Source organism: Conger conger, chromosome 5, assembly GCF_963514075.1.
Source record: "Conger conger chromosome 5, fConCon1.1, whole genome shotgun sequence".
Classification (NCBI taxonomy): domain Eukaryota; kingdom Metazoa; phylum Chordata; class Actinopteri; order Anguilliformes; family Congridae; genus Conger; species Conger conger.
This window is the reverse complement of record NC_083764.1, coordinates 22,279,780-22,298,311: the sequence shown is the minus strand read 5'-3', so window position 1 is coordinate 22,298,311 and position 18,532 is coordinate 22,279,780. Positions and strand designations below refer to the sequence as shown.

The following is an 18,532-nucleotide window of genomic DNA, read 5'->3' as shown; positions in this document are numbered from 1 at the left end:
TGTACTGTATGTCTGTAAAGTGATCGCTGAAAGGTCAACCTCAGAGACAGACATCTGGGTGCCCTTTCAGGGATAAAATAAAATTGTCAATAAGCGCAGAGGAAGAATCTTGCGGTAGTTCTAATGTGGTGTGTTTTTTTTGTCAAATTTGTGAACATGTGCATGTGTGCGTGTATGTGTGTGCACGTGTGTGGGCATGTATGTGCTTGTGTGCATTAGTATGTGCGTGTGTGCTTGTGCGTGTTCACGTATGTGTGTGTATTTGTGTGTGTGCGCACATGTGTGTGTGTCTGCATGTGTGTGTGCGTGTGTGTGAGTGTGCATGCGAGTGTTTGTGTGTGTGTGTGTGTGTGTGTGTGTGTGTATGTGCATGTGTGAGTATGTGCTTCTACTATAAGTGTATGAGATGAGATGAAGGCAAGGTAATGTGAGGAGCAGGAGATCCTCCCAGAAGTGTGCATGACAGCAGAGGAAAGGGATTTTTTTTGTTCTGACCTTTTCCTGGCCTGATTTCTAAGTATGACCTTTGGACTGTCTCACTCACAGGAACTCTCAGCAAAAATCGTATTGATCTTTTTGCTGTGCTCTCCGATCTGCAAAGAGCATTCTCTGTCGCTCCAATCAGCTTTTCCCCCTGACATACTCCCTATAATAGGACCTTGTGGCATACCTTCTTGCCCCATATTGAGGGACCAGCAACCCTCAGCCAATAGGCATGAGATGAGATGACATTCAGAAAAATGTTGAAAAATTTGAAAAATACTGAAGCACTTGGAAAAGTTTAATGAAATATTATTATTATTAAGTATTGAGAGGACAATGTCAGAGGACAGTAACAAAGAGAAACAATGCATTAAATATAGGAGGTTATATAGAGCAATCAAAACTCCAGTGGTTTGATTAATAAGGGAACATCATATCATTTTTTTTCCATTCCAGATTTTTTTTGGATATTTGTGGTTTGTTTGTATCACTTGGTAGTGATTGACTAGTGTTTGGAAAGTGACTGTTGTTTGTTATATAAACTGAGCTGCAGAATTACTAGATATAGATAATGTACTCTCCTAGAGGAATGGAAATGGGGCTCTTTTAAACCTTAGGTCCCTCCCCCAGAACAATACCAACCATTACCCTCAGCATATACCTCATTATAAAGGCAGTTGTAATGGCAAAACACATGAAGAGGACGCAAGTGCATATGATCCCCAAGGATGGTAAGGAAGATGGTGATAATGGGAGGCCATAAGTAACCTAGGGATTGCAGTTTATTGGTTGTGTCTTGGGGTCACCTCCATACCAACAAACTCTTTGGATGGTTGGCACGAAGATGGCCCTCACTGAGCACAATAAAAAAAAAACAAGCTTCTTGAGTTTGCCAAGCCTCATTGGAATTACGACTGAGAGCATAAACTGAGATTATGGAAGAGAGCGCTACAGTCAGATGAGTCCAAAATGTAATGTTTTGGCCATACTCACCAGCAACATGTTTGGCTGCAAAATGGAAAGCATACAAGGAGAAGCACCTCATACCTATTGTCAAATATGATGGTGGGTCATTGATGATTTGGAGATGTTTTGCTGGCAGGGGCATTATTAAAGATCAATGACACAATTAATTCAACAATGTACCAGGACATCTTGGCAGAAAATCAAATTGTCTTGGTTGTAGGTAGATTGTCCATGACAATGACTCCATACATACATCAAAATCCACACAGAAATGGTTAAGTAAAAACAACAACCATGTTCTGCAATGAGCTGAAGGGGTTGGGGGGTGGGGGGTGGAGTTCCAGAATCAATGATTCTGAAATATATTCTTTAACCATATCACAAATTATATCACAAATTGCATAGCTGTCATCTTTGCCACAGGTGTTTGGACAAAGTATTATACCAGGGGTGTCAATAATTCTGGGGAAATAAAATTTTTATTTGAAAAATGTAAGACTTTGTTTGATTCTATTGAACCCTTAATAAAGCACACACTGCTTTACACATGTTGGAAAATGAAACTTCTCTGTCAATAACTTATTCTTTAGTTTGCAGCATATGCAATTTTTGCAAATTTATTGTGTCAATAATTCTTGAGCCCACTGCGTCTGAATGAATCGTGTGATAGGGGAGTGGAAGGAGGGGGTATATCTTCCCATTTTTCCCCTCTGTTTGTATGTATACAAAACCAAGAAAGATAATTGTACAAAAAAAAATGACATTCAGAATTATCAGTAATGCCACAATGATATATGATGAAATGTACTGTGGTCCAAATGAAACTATCAAGGATTGGATTGTAATGTGAATCGGTTCTCTCTGACTTAAATTAGATATTTAGCTAGCAAGCTAGTGAACTAACTAGCACTCCATACATTGTTGAAGCATCGTTCAATGAAACTAGCCTATGGCAGCCTATGGCCTGGAGGTTAAGGTGCCTGACTGGGCACCCCACATTGCTCTTGGGGGGATTGGCCCATACTTAAACTGGTCAGCGCTTTAGATAAAAGTGTCAGTTAAATAACTGTAATGTAATGTAAAGTAGCAGTAACTAGATTGTATGGCTGTTTTGCTTATATATGAATGTTTTTACATATTTATTTCCTCTATACTCTAAATAAAGAGGGTGTATATAATACAAATGAATACATTTATTAGGACAGTATCTTATTGTAAGTTGTATTCTGAAGTCCGGTGTATTCTCACCCCTTATGTCCCCCGGGTCATTTCACCCACAGGGCAGCCCAGAAACTGAGCCTCTCTTCCAAGCGAAAGAAGGCCCACCCCCGCTCAGCTGCACCAACCAACTTTAGCGGAACCCTGCGCCGGGCTCCACCCCCCATGCCGCCATGCCTCCTGAGGGCCAGGTCAAAGGTCAAGGAAAATCCTGGAATGGGAAAGGTGAGGGCAGGGCATACACTAGCCCAAGAGCACATACACCGGGAATCTCAGACAGCTGTTCTGTGCCCCCTTTAAGTGATGAAATGTGCTGAAGTCCCTTTGTAAGGGGGATGGTACTGTAGCTTCAAAATGGATGAAGCTACCCCCTGCTGTTTATGACTTACTGATTTAACAAAATCACACACACACACACACACACACATATGCACTCACACACATACTCTGTTGGGAACTAGCAGGCTTCTTACCGGTGTAATAAGCCAATTACTCCACACTCCACACTGTGAATGAACAGAATCAAATGAGACATGACATGAATTAGCAACGGCTCACCGATCACGTGATGCGATCAGCATGCCATTAGTGTGTGCGTGTATTTGAGTGTGTGCGTGTGTGTGTGTGTCTGTGTGCGTCAGTTCCCCAGACCAATCACAGAGACAGTCATCAGAACTTGCGATCCAAAGAGATTAGGGCCTGTGTTGAGATTACAGTGGCAAGAATCCCCAGGTACTTAAATAGCTGTCTATAAATCTGACAAGAAGGTAATGGAGATAGACAGCAAATAGAGGGTAAAACAGGATGGAAGAACTCATGCGATATAGCATACTTTCAGATATTGTGCTATGATAGTTGTACAATACTGTGCAAAAGTCTTAGGTACGAAAAAACCCCATAAAGTGAAGATGCTTTCTAAAATAGTGAAATTAAGAGCTTCTATAATCTGTATCTGTAATGTCAACAACAACAGCCTTGATTCCCTTAGGTACACTGTCCTGCTGTTATATAAGAAAATTGGCTGGTAGCTTGTTCCCAACATATTGGACAACATGACACAGTTCTTTTGCAGACTTTGGCTGTCTCACCTGCTTCTGCCTCTCCAGGTAATTCAAGACAGGCTTGATCCAGTTTTTATCTGAAAAGTGGTCTGTTAATTATTCATTCATTCATTCATTTTTTATCCTAACCCGCTAATCTTGAACAGGGTCGCAGGGGGGGCTGGAGCCTATCCCAGCATACATTAGGCGAAAGGCAGGAATACACCCTGGACAGGTCGCCAGTCCATCGCAGGGCGCACACACCATTCACTCACACACTCATACCTACGGGCTATTTAGACTCTCCAATCAGCCTAACCTGCATGTCTTTGGACTGTGGGAGGAAACCGGAGTACCCGGAGGAAACCCACGCGCACACGGGGAGAACATGCAAACTCCGCACAGAGAGTGTTAATTATTACTTAATATGTTATATTATTTAACAAAGTACATACATTTCTGTTATATAAATGTTTTGGAAAATGAATGTTTGGAAATCTAAAAAAAAATGATTGGCTACTGACACAGTAATGCAAAACACACAAAAAACATTTAAGATCACATTTATATTAAAAATATCTAGGGTGCCTAAGACACAGTATTGCACTGTATGTTGGCTTATTTTTGTCTGAATGCATGCCAAAGTACATGTTGAGTCACATGAGGTTAGTTTTATGTGTAGCCTGTTAGGATTTAGTGAGGACTATTCGTGTTCTAATATCTAAAGTCATAAAATTCAAAGCAGGTGTACTTTCTTTTTCATATCAGTGTATATACTTCCAAGAAGCATAGGACTGACATCTTTGCCTTAAATTGCTTTTCTCCTTTTTTTCCATCATGCAATCTGTCTGCTCCATGGAATCCTGGCATCTGTCCAGCCGGACATCCATCTACTATGTTAGAACAGATCCTCCCTGTTAAATATACTCGCTATAACAAAGTGTGCGCTTACACCCCAGGATCCTAAGGATGCCGTGCCAAGGACACAGGCTTTGCAATTGTGGAATTCCACGCAAATGTGTGATGTTTTTTTTGCAAATTCTCATTCAATTGTGTTGTTATTTATTTATTCCTGGATATGGTAGTGCAGCCATACAAAGTTTTGGGGAGCACAAGTGACTATTTTGGGGGGCCATTGCCCCCCCTGATCCTGGTACCACTCAGTAGTGCTCTTGTTGGAACTGGGCAGCTTCAACATAGCTCAAGCACAACACTCAAGGAGAGTCTCGTTTTAATAAGTGAAGCTCTGTTGACTTCCTTCCTGGCTGAATGCAGGATGTCTTGCGCTGGATCTTATCATGTGTGATGAGTGAGTGCCGGAAAGGTCAGTCTTCTCAGCCAATTAAAGGCAGCGGATCTTTTACCCGAGTGACCCCGATGAAGCAGGCCGGTGCCTGCGTCACATGACCCTTTTCACATCAGTCACGCTGGTGGGCAGGAACACGCAGGTGGGAAAGCCAATTAGAGCAGAACAAGAGACAAGTCATATGTCATATGCTGTTCCATTTGCATGCGTTGCACACAATCCCAAACATAGACACATACGGAAACAGACCCACGATATGCAGTATGAAACACGCATATGCACAGACACGCACCCTGTCTCTCACATCAGTATGATACACGCACACTCTCACACACACACACATGCTAAGGGGTGCAGGCTCATTAGCAGTATAGAGTCTGCTGGGAGACTTTGAGGGAAACATCAGTTGATTATAAGCTCCTGCTGTGGTTCTGAGTTTGTGAGTTTCTGGTTATGGCCTCTGGCTTCTGAGAAACAGAGCAGTGTATTGGGTTCAAAAGGTGAAGTGGAGGACGCCTGTGCATTATGGCATTTAGGGCTTGCTAGTTCCTATGCGAATCACTGATGTTTTGCTGTTGAATGAGATACTTAAGCTGAATTAAGCACTATATGTTATCACGGACAAAGGCTGCAGCCAAGCAAATTAAATTAATGGGGCAAATTGAATTAATAACAGGCTATGGGGCAGTCTCTACTCGAGGGTTTAAGTTGTTTGACTGGGACCCAAAGGGTTGGTGGTTCAAACCCCTGTTTAACTATAATAAGATCCATGCAGCTGTGAGCACTTGAGCAAGGCCCTTAACCCAGCATTGCTCCATGGGGGATTGGCTACCACTTATTCATAATCAACTGCAAGTTCCTTTGGTTAAAAGTGTAAATAAGTGCTAAATAATTATAATGTAATGTCATTCAGCGTTAGACCCCAGTGTGTCTTCAAAGACAGCAGCAGCAGGTCATGTTGGGGCGGAACCTGCTCCCGAAATTTACGCAGTTCACGTGTCTACCATGTTCAGGGTTTGGCGCATTCAGTCATTGGTGTGTTCTGCAGGTCATGCATCCATTGTCTGGCAAGTTACTGGAAGTCTTCCATGTGACCATGTGAACAAAGGCCAACTAGGATGGGGTGAGCAATTAGAGCAATTAGTCACCCAGAATGACTCAAGAGTACAAATGTACAAATGGTTTAACTGCTTTACCTCACTGTGATCCATGATATAAAAATGTAATTTGACCTACCGTATTTAGTTTATTTCAAGTATTTAGGCTCCCCATCTGCACTTTCAAATGTCATTAGCCATTTTGCTATTTATAATATTCAAATTACACCTACCCACTGTCTTCTACAGTACAGTAACAGTTGGGTGCCCCTAGTTGTCTGTGAAATGGTATATGAGACCTTTATGCAAATTCTAAAGCAAGATTGCTTTTTATTTTAAAAATGTACCGTTTATAAATGATAAAAAATAGGAAAAGGGTCCTGTTTCGGAGTTTAGGAACCCGTTTGGATTATTCTTTGTTACTTTTTAAAAAGATGATTACTAAGACCCAGACCTATGTGATCAACTTGTTAACTCAATTAGTCAGGTGTGGATAATTCCTTTTATAATTATTTTTTGTTCTGAAGCAACTCCATGCCTTCTAAAATATCCAAGTGTAGTGGCTGCTCTGTCTGGTGGTAACAACTAAACAGTTGTCCAAGGATTTCAGAATGAAGATGGTTCATTTTCACCCAGAAGGAGAAGGCTACAAAAACAAAAACACTCTCAATGCTTCAAACTACCTATTTTCACTGTCACAAATATTATTAGAGAATGGAAGATAAATGGAACAGTTAAAGTCAAGGCAAGGTCTGGAAGACCAAGAAAGATTTCAGATAGAATGGCCCGAGATCTGGCGAGAAATGCTCAGAAGAACCCACACATCACTACAAAAGAACTGCAAAAAAGAGTAGCAGACACAGGTCTAGCTGTTCACAGGACAACAATACAATGTACTTTAAACAACAAAGACCTATGTGGCTGGGTTTCCAGAAAGAACAAGCTCAACACAAAATTAAACATCTGATTAAACACCACCAAAGAAGGTATGTTTGGAGAAAAAAGAGTGAAGACTTTGTTGAGAAGAACACCATGCCAATGTTCAAAGGTCAGTCCAGACATTGAAGTTGAGGAGAGGTTGGGTATTCCAGCAAGATAATGATCCAAAGCATACCTCGAAATCAACCATGAAGTACCTCCAGGAAAGACAGATGAAGGTTTTGGAATGGCCACCACAGTCCCCAGACTTAAATATTATTAAAAGTCTGTGGAGAGATAAAGGTGTTCTTCTAAAAGCAAGAATTTAAAGACTCTTAGCTGGCTACAGGAAGCATTTACAAGCATTATAGTTGCCTGAGGAGGAGTTATTATTATTTTGAAACTGTGAAAAATAGTTTCAAAATAAAGTGTCAAATAAAAAGTAATCTTGCTTCTTTTCACTTATTTATTAATTGTAAAAGGCTTTTTGACCAAGGGTGCCCCCATTTCTGCACACCACTGTAAGAACCATCCATTCATACATCCATCTATCCATCCAATGTCACCTGTGATAAAGCAGTGACACAAGTCACAGTTAAATGTAGCAAATTAGCGAATTATTTGAGACAGACATATTTATAGAACCAAATATCCAACCTGATTATGAAGCTATGACTGTTTTCTGACTATGATTAAAGTTTATTTCGTAATCCATTCAGGCTTTTTCGAGAACTATATTTTTGGCGGGACTATACCTAAGCAGATGCTGTCTTGAACTACTTGTTATTGTTGCGTAAATGCATTGCTAGGTCATTTCAGTACCTAACTAATGTAAAACATAGCAAGAGTTTTCTACCCTGTACCCAGCTCCATGGATCGTATTATGTATGTAAGTATACTTTAAAAAGTATAGGTCAAAGGTCAAGGAAAGGCCCATGCTCCTGTTAGTGATTGATCTAAGATCTCTTTCAAGAAGATTGGAAAAATGTAATTTATCATCCTATGGCAATGCATAGCTTTGGAGCGACTCATTATTATTATCTAAAGGGTGGGCGAAATCACAGAAGATTTTTTTGGAGTGTGCCTCCATCTCCACACAATCAAAGGAAACTCTGGAAATTATTGGATTTGCGAGAGGCCTGTAGTCACTTGTGTTTATATTTGGATTTCCAAACAATGCACTTTTGTGAAACACATTTTGACAAGATATTACAATATGCGGCTGAAAATCCTTGCATCTGCTTTCTTGAGATGAAGCCCAATACTCCTACTCATATCTGAGTATGAAGCTATTGTATGAATATAGGCCTTTGTATCTAAATCCAGTTGTATTTTCAGCTTCAAAGAGCTGAAATGCTAGTGAATTCCTGAGGGCCTTTAACTCCAAGTTAATGAAAGCTGAGGTTTTGGGGCATTTATTTTTTCATTAATGAATGTATAATTTGAGACATCTTACAGCACTGTCAAGTACAAGTGGAGGGCTTGACAGCTTTGTTGTTGTTTCAAAAGTGCCTTGCACAATCTCCTCTTTGGCGGGAAGTCGTGCCTGTGATCTCAGGCCATCACAATGCATTGTCTGATCATGTCAGGAAAATCCTTGACAGTTCAGACCTGCACACCAACTGGGTATTTCTCTGCTGGGGAGGGTAGGAGCATTGCCAACAACCAGAAAGCTTATCTCTAGCACTGTGACTAAAGGACTCCAGCTGGCCAATTTTACCCATGGTGCTTTAACAGAGATGTCTTGGTGACACCATCACGGTTCGTATTTAGTAGTGTCCCATGAAATTATGCTTTTACTGATCGAGTTGCTGTGCCTGTTTACAACATGCATGGGGTCATAGGGACTTTATTACCTGATTTTTCTCAGGAAATTTCAGTCTGGTTTCGGGGCCAACCATAGTATTGAAACAGCTCTGGCTTGCTTGGACTGTTTTAAAATGTTTTTATTTATGTTATTTATGTTCAGCTGGGTGAACACACATCTAATATTGTTTCAATGTGGCCCAAGGCAGTGTGTTGGGGACTTTACAGGCTTCCCCTGGGTAACATTATTCATCATCATAATGACATAGTTATGCTCATGATATACAGTTGTATATATCTGTAAAACCGAAGGACCAAAGATCACTGTGAAATCTAACTGACTGTCTATCAGAAATAAATTCATGGATGAGTAATAACTTCTTGCAATTAAATTCAGAGAAAACCGACATTCTCATTATTGGCCCTGAGACAAAAAAATATCAAATTTGCTCAAGTTTAGGATCCATGGCATCACGGATAAAACAACAAGTCAAGAACCTGGGTATTATTTTAAGACTCTGATCTTACTTTTTATCACATTTTAAAGGTACAATAGGTCATTTTGGACTTCTAATGGTCAATAGAGGAATAGCCGGAACAAGCACCTTCAAACCACAACACTGTTTATCCCTCCCCCTTCTCTTTAAACGCGCTGATGTTGAAACACCATTGGCTGTGGCAATTAGAAGCAATTTTCAACCAATGAGCTTGAATTATTGTACAGTTATACAATGTTTTGGTACAGTGTCGGGTTGTCAACTGTATATTTTGAAACCCAAATTTATATATAAACGCATGCAGAGGGTGAGTCAACATGCCAGTGAGCCTTTTTCAATGATAGGAAGGGATTTAGAATGGTTTAACGCAAAAATCTCACCTATTGTACCTTTAACTCTTTTATCAAAACTTAATTTTATAATTTGCGAAATATCGCAAAAGTTTTATCCCAAAAAGATGCTGAGAAGCTCATTCATGCTTTTAAACACAGCCATTTGGGCTATTGCAATGCACTTTATACTTGTCTTCATAAAGCAGCAATCGCAAAACTTCAAACCATACAAAATGCTGCCGCAAGAGTTTTAACTTGGAGCAAATTAAAAGAGCATATAACACCAGTATTGTGAGAGTTGCCATTGGCTTCCTGTACATTTAGGATTGTTTTTAAAATATTGCTCATGGTTTTTAAAGCACTAAATGGCTTATATTACTGACTGTCTGTCACATTGCGTTCCAGCATGCAGTCTTCGGTCCTCCACAGCATGCCTCTTAGATGTTCCCAGGGCTACCACTAAAAAAATGCTGCTTTCAGTTTCTGCTTCTAAACTGTGGAACACCCTGCCGCCCCATATCAAAGAGCCTGATTCAGTTAAAAATAATTCCTTAAACACACCTATAATTAGCCTCATTTTTTATTTGACTTTATTATTGTTCTTAATTACTCTTAGTTCATTGTTTTTATTGTGTCCCTATTGAATTTTATCACTTACAATTTGCCTTGCTTCACTATTTGGTGTTATTTATATTGTATGGTGTTGGATGGCTCGACCATTTTATATTATTTCATGATCAAAATCTATGCAATAATTCTTCAGATTATGAAGATTATTTCCCATGATTTGATTTATCTGGAAACTGATTAATTCGGTATTTAACATCATGCATTTGCTTGCCAGCCAACTGAATTTGTGGCAGGTTGCCATGTCTTTCCACGTGCTTTATTTTATCCCTGTTGCAGGTGAAGGTGATGGTGCGGGTGTGTCCCTCCCACGTTGCTCGCGATGGCCCCAAATCCGCTTCCTTCCTGAAGGCGGACCCCCGAAAAAAGCAGCTGACCCTCTCTGATCCCTCTCGCCTGGGACCTGACCATACCCGGTCCTGCGCCCCTAAAACCTTCAACTTTGATACTGTCTTTACCCAGGACGCCTCACAGGTAGGGTACCGGACCAAGAAAGACATGACTAACGGATGTTAATAGCCGTAAGCGCTCTAATGTTTTGCTAGTTTGCTAATGTTACTATGTGACATTCTGAAATGACATTCCCTATTATCTGAAGGCGGCCTGTAGCGTAGTGGTTAAGGTAAATGACTGGTGGTTCTAATCCCAGTGTAGCCACAATAATATCCGCACAACTGTTGGGCCCTTGAGCAAGGCCCTGAACCCTCCAGGGGAGGATTGTCTCCTGCTTTGTCTAATCAACTACACATCACTCTGGATAAGAGCATCTGCTAAATGCCAATAATGTAATGTAACGGACTGTCTAGCGGTTGGAATTGCTCTTATTTATTTATCATTGCAGTTACAGTCCACTATTACAGTACATGGGTTGGGTGCTGTATGCCAAGTAATGCACTAGAGAGAGAGCATCAAACTAAGAAATGGGGAAAATGAAGATAAGATAAGCATAATCAGATTCAAGTGTATGCATCATGCTTAAAATGATCAAGTGGGAAAATTCTCTAATCTAGTGATTACAAGTAGCTTAAAAAGAACCATTAGAGCAAGCTGAAGTAGAAAATAACAGCTGCATTTACTCATCCACCACTGTGCAGGGAGAGAGGGTTATCAGTGGAGTAAAGCAGATTATTATCAAAACTCACAGAGGAAGAAAAGGGCGGGGTAGCTGAGAGTGCCTTTGAAGTCTTAGGAGTTTCCCTGACAACAGTGTTTTCTTTCATACTGAAGCCTGTGCCAGTTTAACAGGTAGCAGGGGTTATTTGCCTGCTACATCATACCAGATCAGAGAGCATCAGTCCCTGGAAGTAAGACATCTCTCTAGCTAGGTGGTTATGAAAGAGGGTGTCAACTGCAGAGGGGCATAATTATCATCCATGCTGAAGCTTGCTTTGCAGTTCACAGTTTCCACTCAAGGTGCCCTGTCCCTTTTTGAAGCTTCATCAGGAAGCTTCTTCTGGCTGCTTCTCCTCAGGTGTGGGATTGATCTAACAAACCATCAGTTTGTGGAGATGGGCATCTTAGACTCTGCCTTTGCATGGCTTGTCTCATATCTTGCTGACCATTCCTAACAGTTTGCTTCGGGGTGATCTCTCTCCCACACCCTTCGAGACATCTTATTTACCGGTGTCCCACAGGGCTCAGTGCTTGTTCCTACACAGAATCACTTGGTCCAGTTTCCCCTGCTCATAGCATGTCGTACCATTTCTATGATGATGACACGTGATTCATGGATGTCCATCCATCATCCAAAGCTCAGTATACAGAACTGCCCCTTCCTCACCCTTCCTCCCTCAGAAGATACACAACTACTAGTACAAGTCTTTGTAATCTCTTGCCTTCGATTATTGTGCCTTTCTGGCCTGCTTGTCAGTCTGTGCCATTATGCCACTGCAACTGGTCCAGAAAGTTGGTGCCAACCATCTTTTCAACCTAAATCCACACATACCCCAGAACTTTAGAACACCATTCACTGTCTTCTGTCTTCAGTTCAAATCACTCAGCTAGCATACCATGCTGTGAATGGTACTGCTTCTTCCTCTCTCCATACAGAGATTGCACCATACACTCCAACCAGTTCTTTCCATGTTGCATGCTCTCGGTAGCTGGCTGTCCCATCTCATGGAGCCCCCGGCAGCCATCTCTTGTAGGCCCAGCTGTTTTCTTCACTCATCCTCTGATGGTGGAACAACCTTCCCCAATAATTCACTGACTGTTTTCTGCAAGCTCCTTAAAACCCACCTTTTAGGCGGTTAGCCATGTACCTTGGTGGCTGCATTTATTTCATTATGTAGCTCTAGTAGTGGTTTGATTACCATGTGAGATGAACCTTTCTTTGTTGCTTAGGCTAAAAGTAACCGTGAGTTTAAATTATATGATAAATTATATATTACATTATAAATTATACGGTAGATTAAATTAGATATGTATTCTCCCTCTCCCCTGTTTGCCACAAAACACCATGCCGTTGCCATTCAGGCTAGGATGGGCCTGAGATACCATGTGCTTTGTATCTGCAGGCTGAAGTTTGTGCTGGGACAGTGTCGGAGGTCCTCCAGTCAGTAGTGAACGGTGCAGATGGCTGCGTCTTCAGCTTTGGCCATGTTGGCCTTGGTAAGTACCCTGTACTTTTACAAAACCACTCGGTAAACATGACAGAGCATACAGGTGTAAAACCCCACAGCTAACCCAATGACGGAATTTAGCGGGGGCCGAAGGGGGATTTGCGTGCTTCTCCTTCTGGCGTTGCTGGGAGAACATTAGTTGGGTTAATTATTATCCTCCGTACAAGAACAGAGCACAATTATATTTAAGAATATACTGGGTCCGTTGCCATGGGTCGGATATGGATTGACCTGCCCCATATCCCGCTTATAGCTGGCCAGAAACGGATCAGTACAATTCTTAATATTCTCCGTTCACAAACGGGGTCGTATTGTACGCTTAGTGGTTACTATAGTTTTACTCGTTTATCTGACTCCATTTAAAATATAATTTAGAAATTTGGGTTTGCAACTTACGCGGACCTCGGGAGTGATTACATTCGACTTGTACCTGCGCCACCATTACTCAATATATGCTCCCGGGATTAGCATTACTGCTGAAATCTCAGTTCGGTGGAGAACTCAGAGGCTGAGGGTCCAATCAACACAATACATGCAAACCTGCCATGATATTTGCGAGCCCAGGTCGGCGTAGCATTGTCTGAGCTCCTTAGAGCTAATTTGGTAGGAACCGGCGTCATAACGCCCAAGGGTTCCCTTCGCACCAGATTACAAGAGCCTTACGTCGCCCGACCCTTTAAGGGACAGAAATTGCTGGCCTCACAACTTAGAACTATCACAGGTGTACCGCCCCGCCGATCGGTCGGTCTTTTGGCCACCATTTCCCCCTGAGTATTTCAGTTGTAATTTAGGCTGAAAAGGTACAAGATGAATTAGAGTCATGGAGATCACGCAAGTTACAAACAAAATAGTTTATTCGCAGACAGGTAGGTTATTAGCTTTAGAATATCACAATCAAGTATAAAATACACAAATTAAGAATAGAGATAGAGTAAATAATCATACCTAGCCTGCTTGGACTACACACAAACACAGAGTATAGAATATGCCGTATGGAAAGTCGAATACGATCTTCCTGATACTTACATACATACATACATACATACACAAGACATGTTGTGTGGGAAGTCGAATACGATCTTCCCAGATTGGTCTGTCTCCCTTGTTTTTATGCCAAATCATACGTTTGGAACCAGGCGGCAGTGCCATAAATCAACCTGGAGGGGTGGTCAAATCTGGAATTTAGACCCCCACCGTTGGGGGTTGTTGAGTAGGGAAAATGAGATGATTACCAGGAGAGGACCTGTAGGTTTTCCCTTGGGATACTGAAACTATAGTTTGTTAAATTCCATTTGGTATGAAATGTATCTCATCCGATTCCTTGATTTTATCAGATCACATCCATACCAAACAGATTACCCTTATGTTTTATTATGTTGCAGTTATCATGAAACTTCCCTCCTGATTATCCATTTTACATGCAATTCCTGTTACCATTACATAAGACTTAATGCAATAATACAAGGATCACATGGGCAATGTTTTCAAGGTGTTACCGGGTCTATTTACTATCTTAATAGCAGTTTTGAATATTTAATCTAAGAGAGCAGTCACCGGTGTAATGACAGCAGTGCCCAAATGAGGGCACTGTGGCATTGTCCGGAGTCTTCCCCCTTGGAAGTGACCAGGTATGGGGTCACAGGGAGGTCACCAATGTTCGGGAGGATTCTTTTCCCATGACCCAACTGGCCTTGGACCACTCATACATCTTAACTCCCCAACAGGTAGTCTAAACAACATTGGAACCCCAGCTCTCAGGCCCCTCACACATGGCAGCCCTTCCTGACCTTAACCACTATGCTACAGGCCGCCCCATCATATCTATGAATGCTGTAGTTGGGAGTTTTCATGATAACTGCATTATGCTGTAAATATGTCTTTGTGCCTCTCATGGTAATATACCTTTGGGATAAACCTGATTTGGGTGAATGAAAGGAAAGGAGACATCCCAGACTGTTTGGTTTCTTCTCCTTATCTCCTTAAATCCAGGCCTTGACCCTAAAAGTGAGTCACCCATCTATAATTTACAGCCAGGCCCACCAGGCAGGGGGCTAAAACACGTGGCTTCTACAGAGACAGCTCTTGCCCAGTTTCCCCTCGGCTCCTGAATGGTTGTGATATCAAAGGTAGACTGTTACAAAAACTAGACCATTACACCAGTCGCACTGAACCAATCAGAATAACACCAAACATCACTATATTCTGACCTGGGATTATCATGAAACATCTTTATACCATCTCCAGTACTCCTGTACTCAAATCCTGTAGGAATGTGAGAAAAGGGGGGCCCCCAGGGCCTAAGAAGGTGCCTCTAAGAATCCTTCTCTAGCTCTCCCCCACAGGCATGTGTGCCAACGGTGGGGGCTAACAATGTATGCTCAAGGAGAGGGAAGTCAGCAAGCTGACCAGCGCATGAGACCAAATGTTACTTATGACTGGCTTACACAGGAACCAGACCTGGGTCAATTACGTAATTGTTTTGGATTCAAGTACTTTTCTGTGTTTAGTTGGTCTTGCAGTTGATTGTGCAATTGAGTCAACCAAGAGGATCAGAAGGTGGGGTTTGCACTTTTTGGGAGTATTTCATAGGTTAAGCTCTGTAAAGTGTAGAAAAATATTTGAATCCAAAACAATTACGTATTTAAAGCAGTATCTGAGTCAGGAACACATATTGCAGGCTTTGATATCTTCTTCAAGTATCAGGATGTGTTCACTCAGTAGAGATAGATTCAGTACCATTTCAGTTCAGGTAATTTAGGAAATTAAATTAATTATTTCTTCATAGAACATCTAAGCATTTTTTTATGAGTTAATTGAATTTGAACTAATTTCATGAGCTGACCAATTTGGAACTCCTCCAAACCCTGCAGAGAAAACGAAAACATCCTGATACTTGGAGCATGCACAGGAACGTGCAACTAATTTCTACAGGACGTCGTCTGTAGGCAGTATATGCACCTACTTTTCATTTTGATCTTACATAATGCAAGCCTCTCGCTAAACCAGGAGTATCTAGTAATATCCAAGAAGGGCCAGTGCGAGTGCCAGTTTTAGATTTAGCCCAGTTCTAAACTGACCTGGGTCAAATATGTTTTGGATTCAAATATTTGTCTATGCTCCATTGATGCATTGCTTGGTGCAATTGAGCGAACCAAAAGGTGTGGTTTGCAGGTTCCAATACCCCAGACAAGCTCAGCAAAGCATAGAAAAGTAGTTCTATGTAAAAGTAGTAATCCAAAACAATTACATATTTGACCCAGGTCTGGTACTTAAACACTTGATTCAATGAATCACGGTCTTCAATCAGGTGTTTTATCTGCACCAGTGTTGGGGGCTCTCAGCAAGCTTTGGTCACCCCTAAACCACATGTACCAGCATTCTCTTTGCTGACCCCCTGCAGGTAAGACCTACACCATGATGGGCAGCGACAGCTCCACCCAGAGCTTGGGCGTGGTGCCCTGTGCCATTTCCTGGCTCTACCGGCTGGTGGAGGAACGTCAGGAGCGGACCGGCGCACGCTTCTCGCTCGCCGTGTCGGCCGTGGAGATCAGCGGCAGGGAGGAGATGCTCCGGGACCTGCTGGCGCCGAATTCGGGGGACAGTCAGCGGGACGGCCAGTCCCCCGCACTCTACCTACACGAGGACCCAATTTGCGGTACTGAGGTAGGCTGGGGGGTGGGTGGGGTGTGTGTGATTCAGACATGATTCAGACATGGCTCAAATATGTAGTTGTTTTGGATTCAAATACTTTTATGTGCTTGATTGATCTTGCCTGGTGTAATTGAGCCATTCAGCAATTGGGCCATGTTATGCCACCAGGCTTGCCACCACATTGCAGTCCACCAGCTGAGCAGCACAGTCTTTGGTGTTTGTGAAAACCTGACATTAGCAACAATACCACAAATTTCAAATCTCCCTGTGAGCAGACCTGGGTCAAGTATGCAATTATTTTGGATTCAAATACTTTTTTCTGTGCTTGATTGATCTTGCCGGGTGCAATTGAGCCAACCAAGAGGACCAGAAGATGGGGTTTGCATGTATATCAGAGGTTCCAATACATCAGACAAGCTCAGTAAAGCATAGAAATGTATTTGAATCCAAAACAATTGTGTGATTGGGTCAGTGATGCACACGCTCTGTGTCTCCGTCTCAGTGGCTCTCTCCTGGGGAGTTTGTGTGGAATTACCTGTCCCTCTGTGAGAATTAACTGTCCAACTCCACCTCCTCCGCCGGGCCTTTTCTCTCTATCAGAGCTTTAACCTCAATCTTCCTGCCTCTGCGCCTGACACCAGGCCCATAATTCCTATCCCTCAGTGCGTATCTCTTTCTCTGCTAGCCCAGGAGACTTGGGCTAATGGGCGAGAAATGGACCTGCTCCTCTATCCCGCAATCTCATCATCTATACGGCTGACATTTCTTCTCTATTATTTCCTTTTGTTTTCATCTGTCTTTCTCATTCCCCTTGTCTTTCTGCATCACCTATTCTCTCTTCCACAGTAACCCTCTCCCTCTCTAGTTCTGATTGTCACTCTCCCTGCAACAGTTACTTCATTCACTCTCTCTCCCTGTATATCCCCTATATTACACTCCCTTTCCCTGTCTCTGTATCCCTGACTCCACCCCTTTGGTCTCTCTCTCTCTCTCTCTCTCTCTCTCTCTATCTCTCTCTCTCTCTCTCTCTCTCTCTCTCACATTCAAATACGATTTATTGGCATGGCAAGGGTATACTTTCTTTGCCAAATCATAGACTGACATAACAAACATAACAGGTGGGCAATAACAAAATGTATCTCCCTCCCCTCATCCTCTCTCTCTCTTTCCCTCTCCCCTTTCTCTTTCCCTCCCCCTAATCTCTCCCTCCCCTCATTCTCTCTCTCTCTCCCTCCCTCCCCTCCTCCCCCAGCTCTGTAATCAGAGTGAGCTGCCGGCCCCCTCCCCAGAGCATGCTGCCTCTCTCCTGGATGAGGCCCTGGCCGCGCGGAGCTCCAGCAGGGACAGTGAGGAGGAAGAGCGACGTCACTCACACATGCTGTTCACCCTGCATCTGTACCACCAGCAGCTGGACCACGGCCAGGCAACGTGTAAGGGCCAGTGTGTGTGGGTGTATATGTGTGTGTGGACCTGTTTAACTATCTAACTGGGGACTATGGTGTCATTACACATCCACAAAGAGGGGACATAGAAACTAAGAGGGGACATTTTGTGTGTGTGTGTGTGTGTGTGTGTGTCTGTGTGTGTGTGCATGCATTTATGTGTGTATGTGTGTGTGTGTGTGTGTGTGTGTGTGCATGTGTGGGTACATTCACATGTGCATGTGTGTGTATGTCTACCAACACCACCAGGGAGCACACAAGGGGCTATGTGTTTCTTTGTGCATATGTTAGTGTATGTGTTTAGCTATGTGTATCTGTTAATATCCATGTGTTGATCGATTTGAAAGTTGATCGATTTGAAAGAATACAGGAAGGAATGCATGCAATGCATGAGGACAAATTCTGGGAATGAAAATGTATGTTGTACATTTACAGCACTGTACAGTTACAGCACAGCTACAGGTAGACTGTATAAAATTGGTAGCTGCAAAATATTGATAGATTCTGCATTTCAGATCTCAGTCCATT

General features: G+C 42.3%; 1 protein-coding gene across 1 annotated transcript in view; it reads left to right on the top strand.

Moving 5' to 3' along the window:
- Positions 1–18,532, top strand: part of LOC133128699 (kinesin-like protein KIF26A) — a 38,938-nt gene that overhangs the window by 3,214 nt on the left and 17,192 nt on the right. The window contains exons 2-6 of the mRNA XM_061242416.1: positions 2,730–2,892; positions 10,570–10,764; positions 12,807–12,900; positions 16,312–16,574; positions 17,815–17,992. Of these exons, the coding sequence (XP_061098400.1) occupies positions 2,730–2,892; positions 10,570–10,764; positions 12,807–12,900; positions 16,312–16,574; positions 17,815–17,992 (893 nt within the window). The remainder of the gene's footprint in view (positions 1–2,729; positions 2,893–10,569; positions 10,765–12,806; positions 12,901–16,311; positions 16,575–17,814; positions 17,993–18,532) is intronic.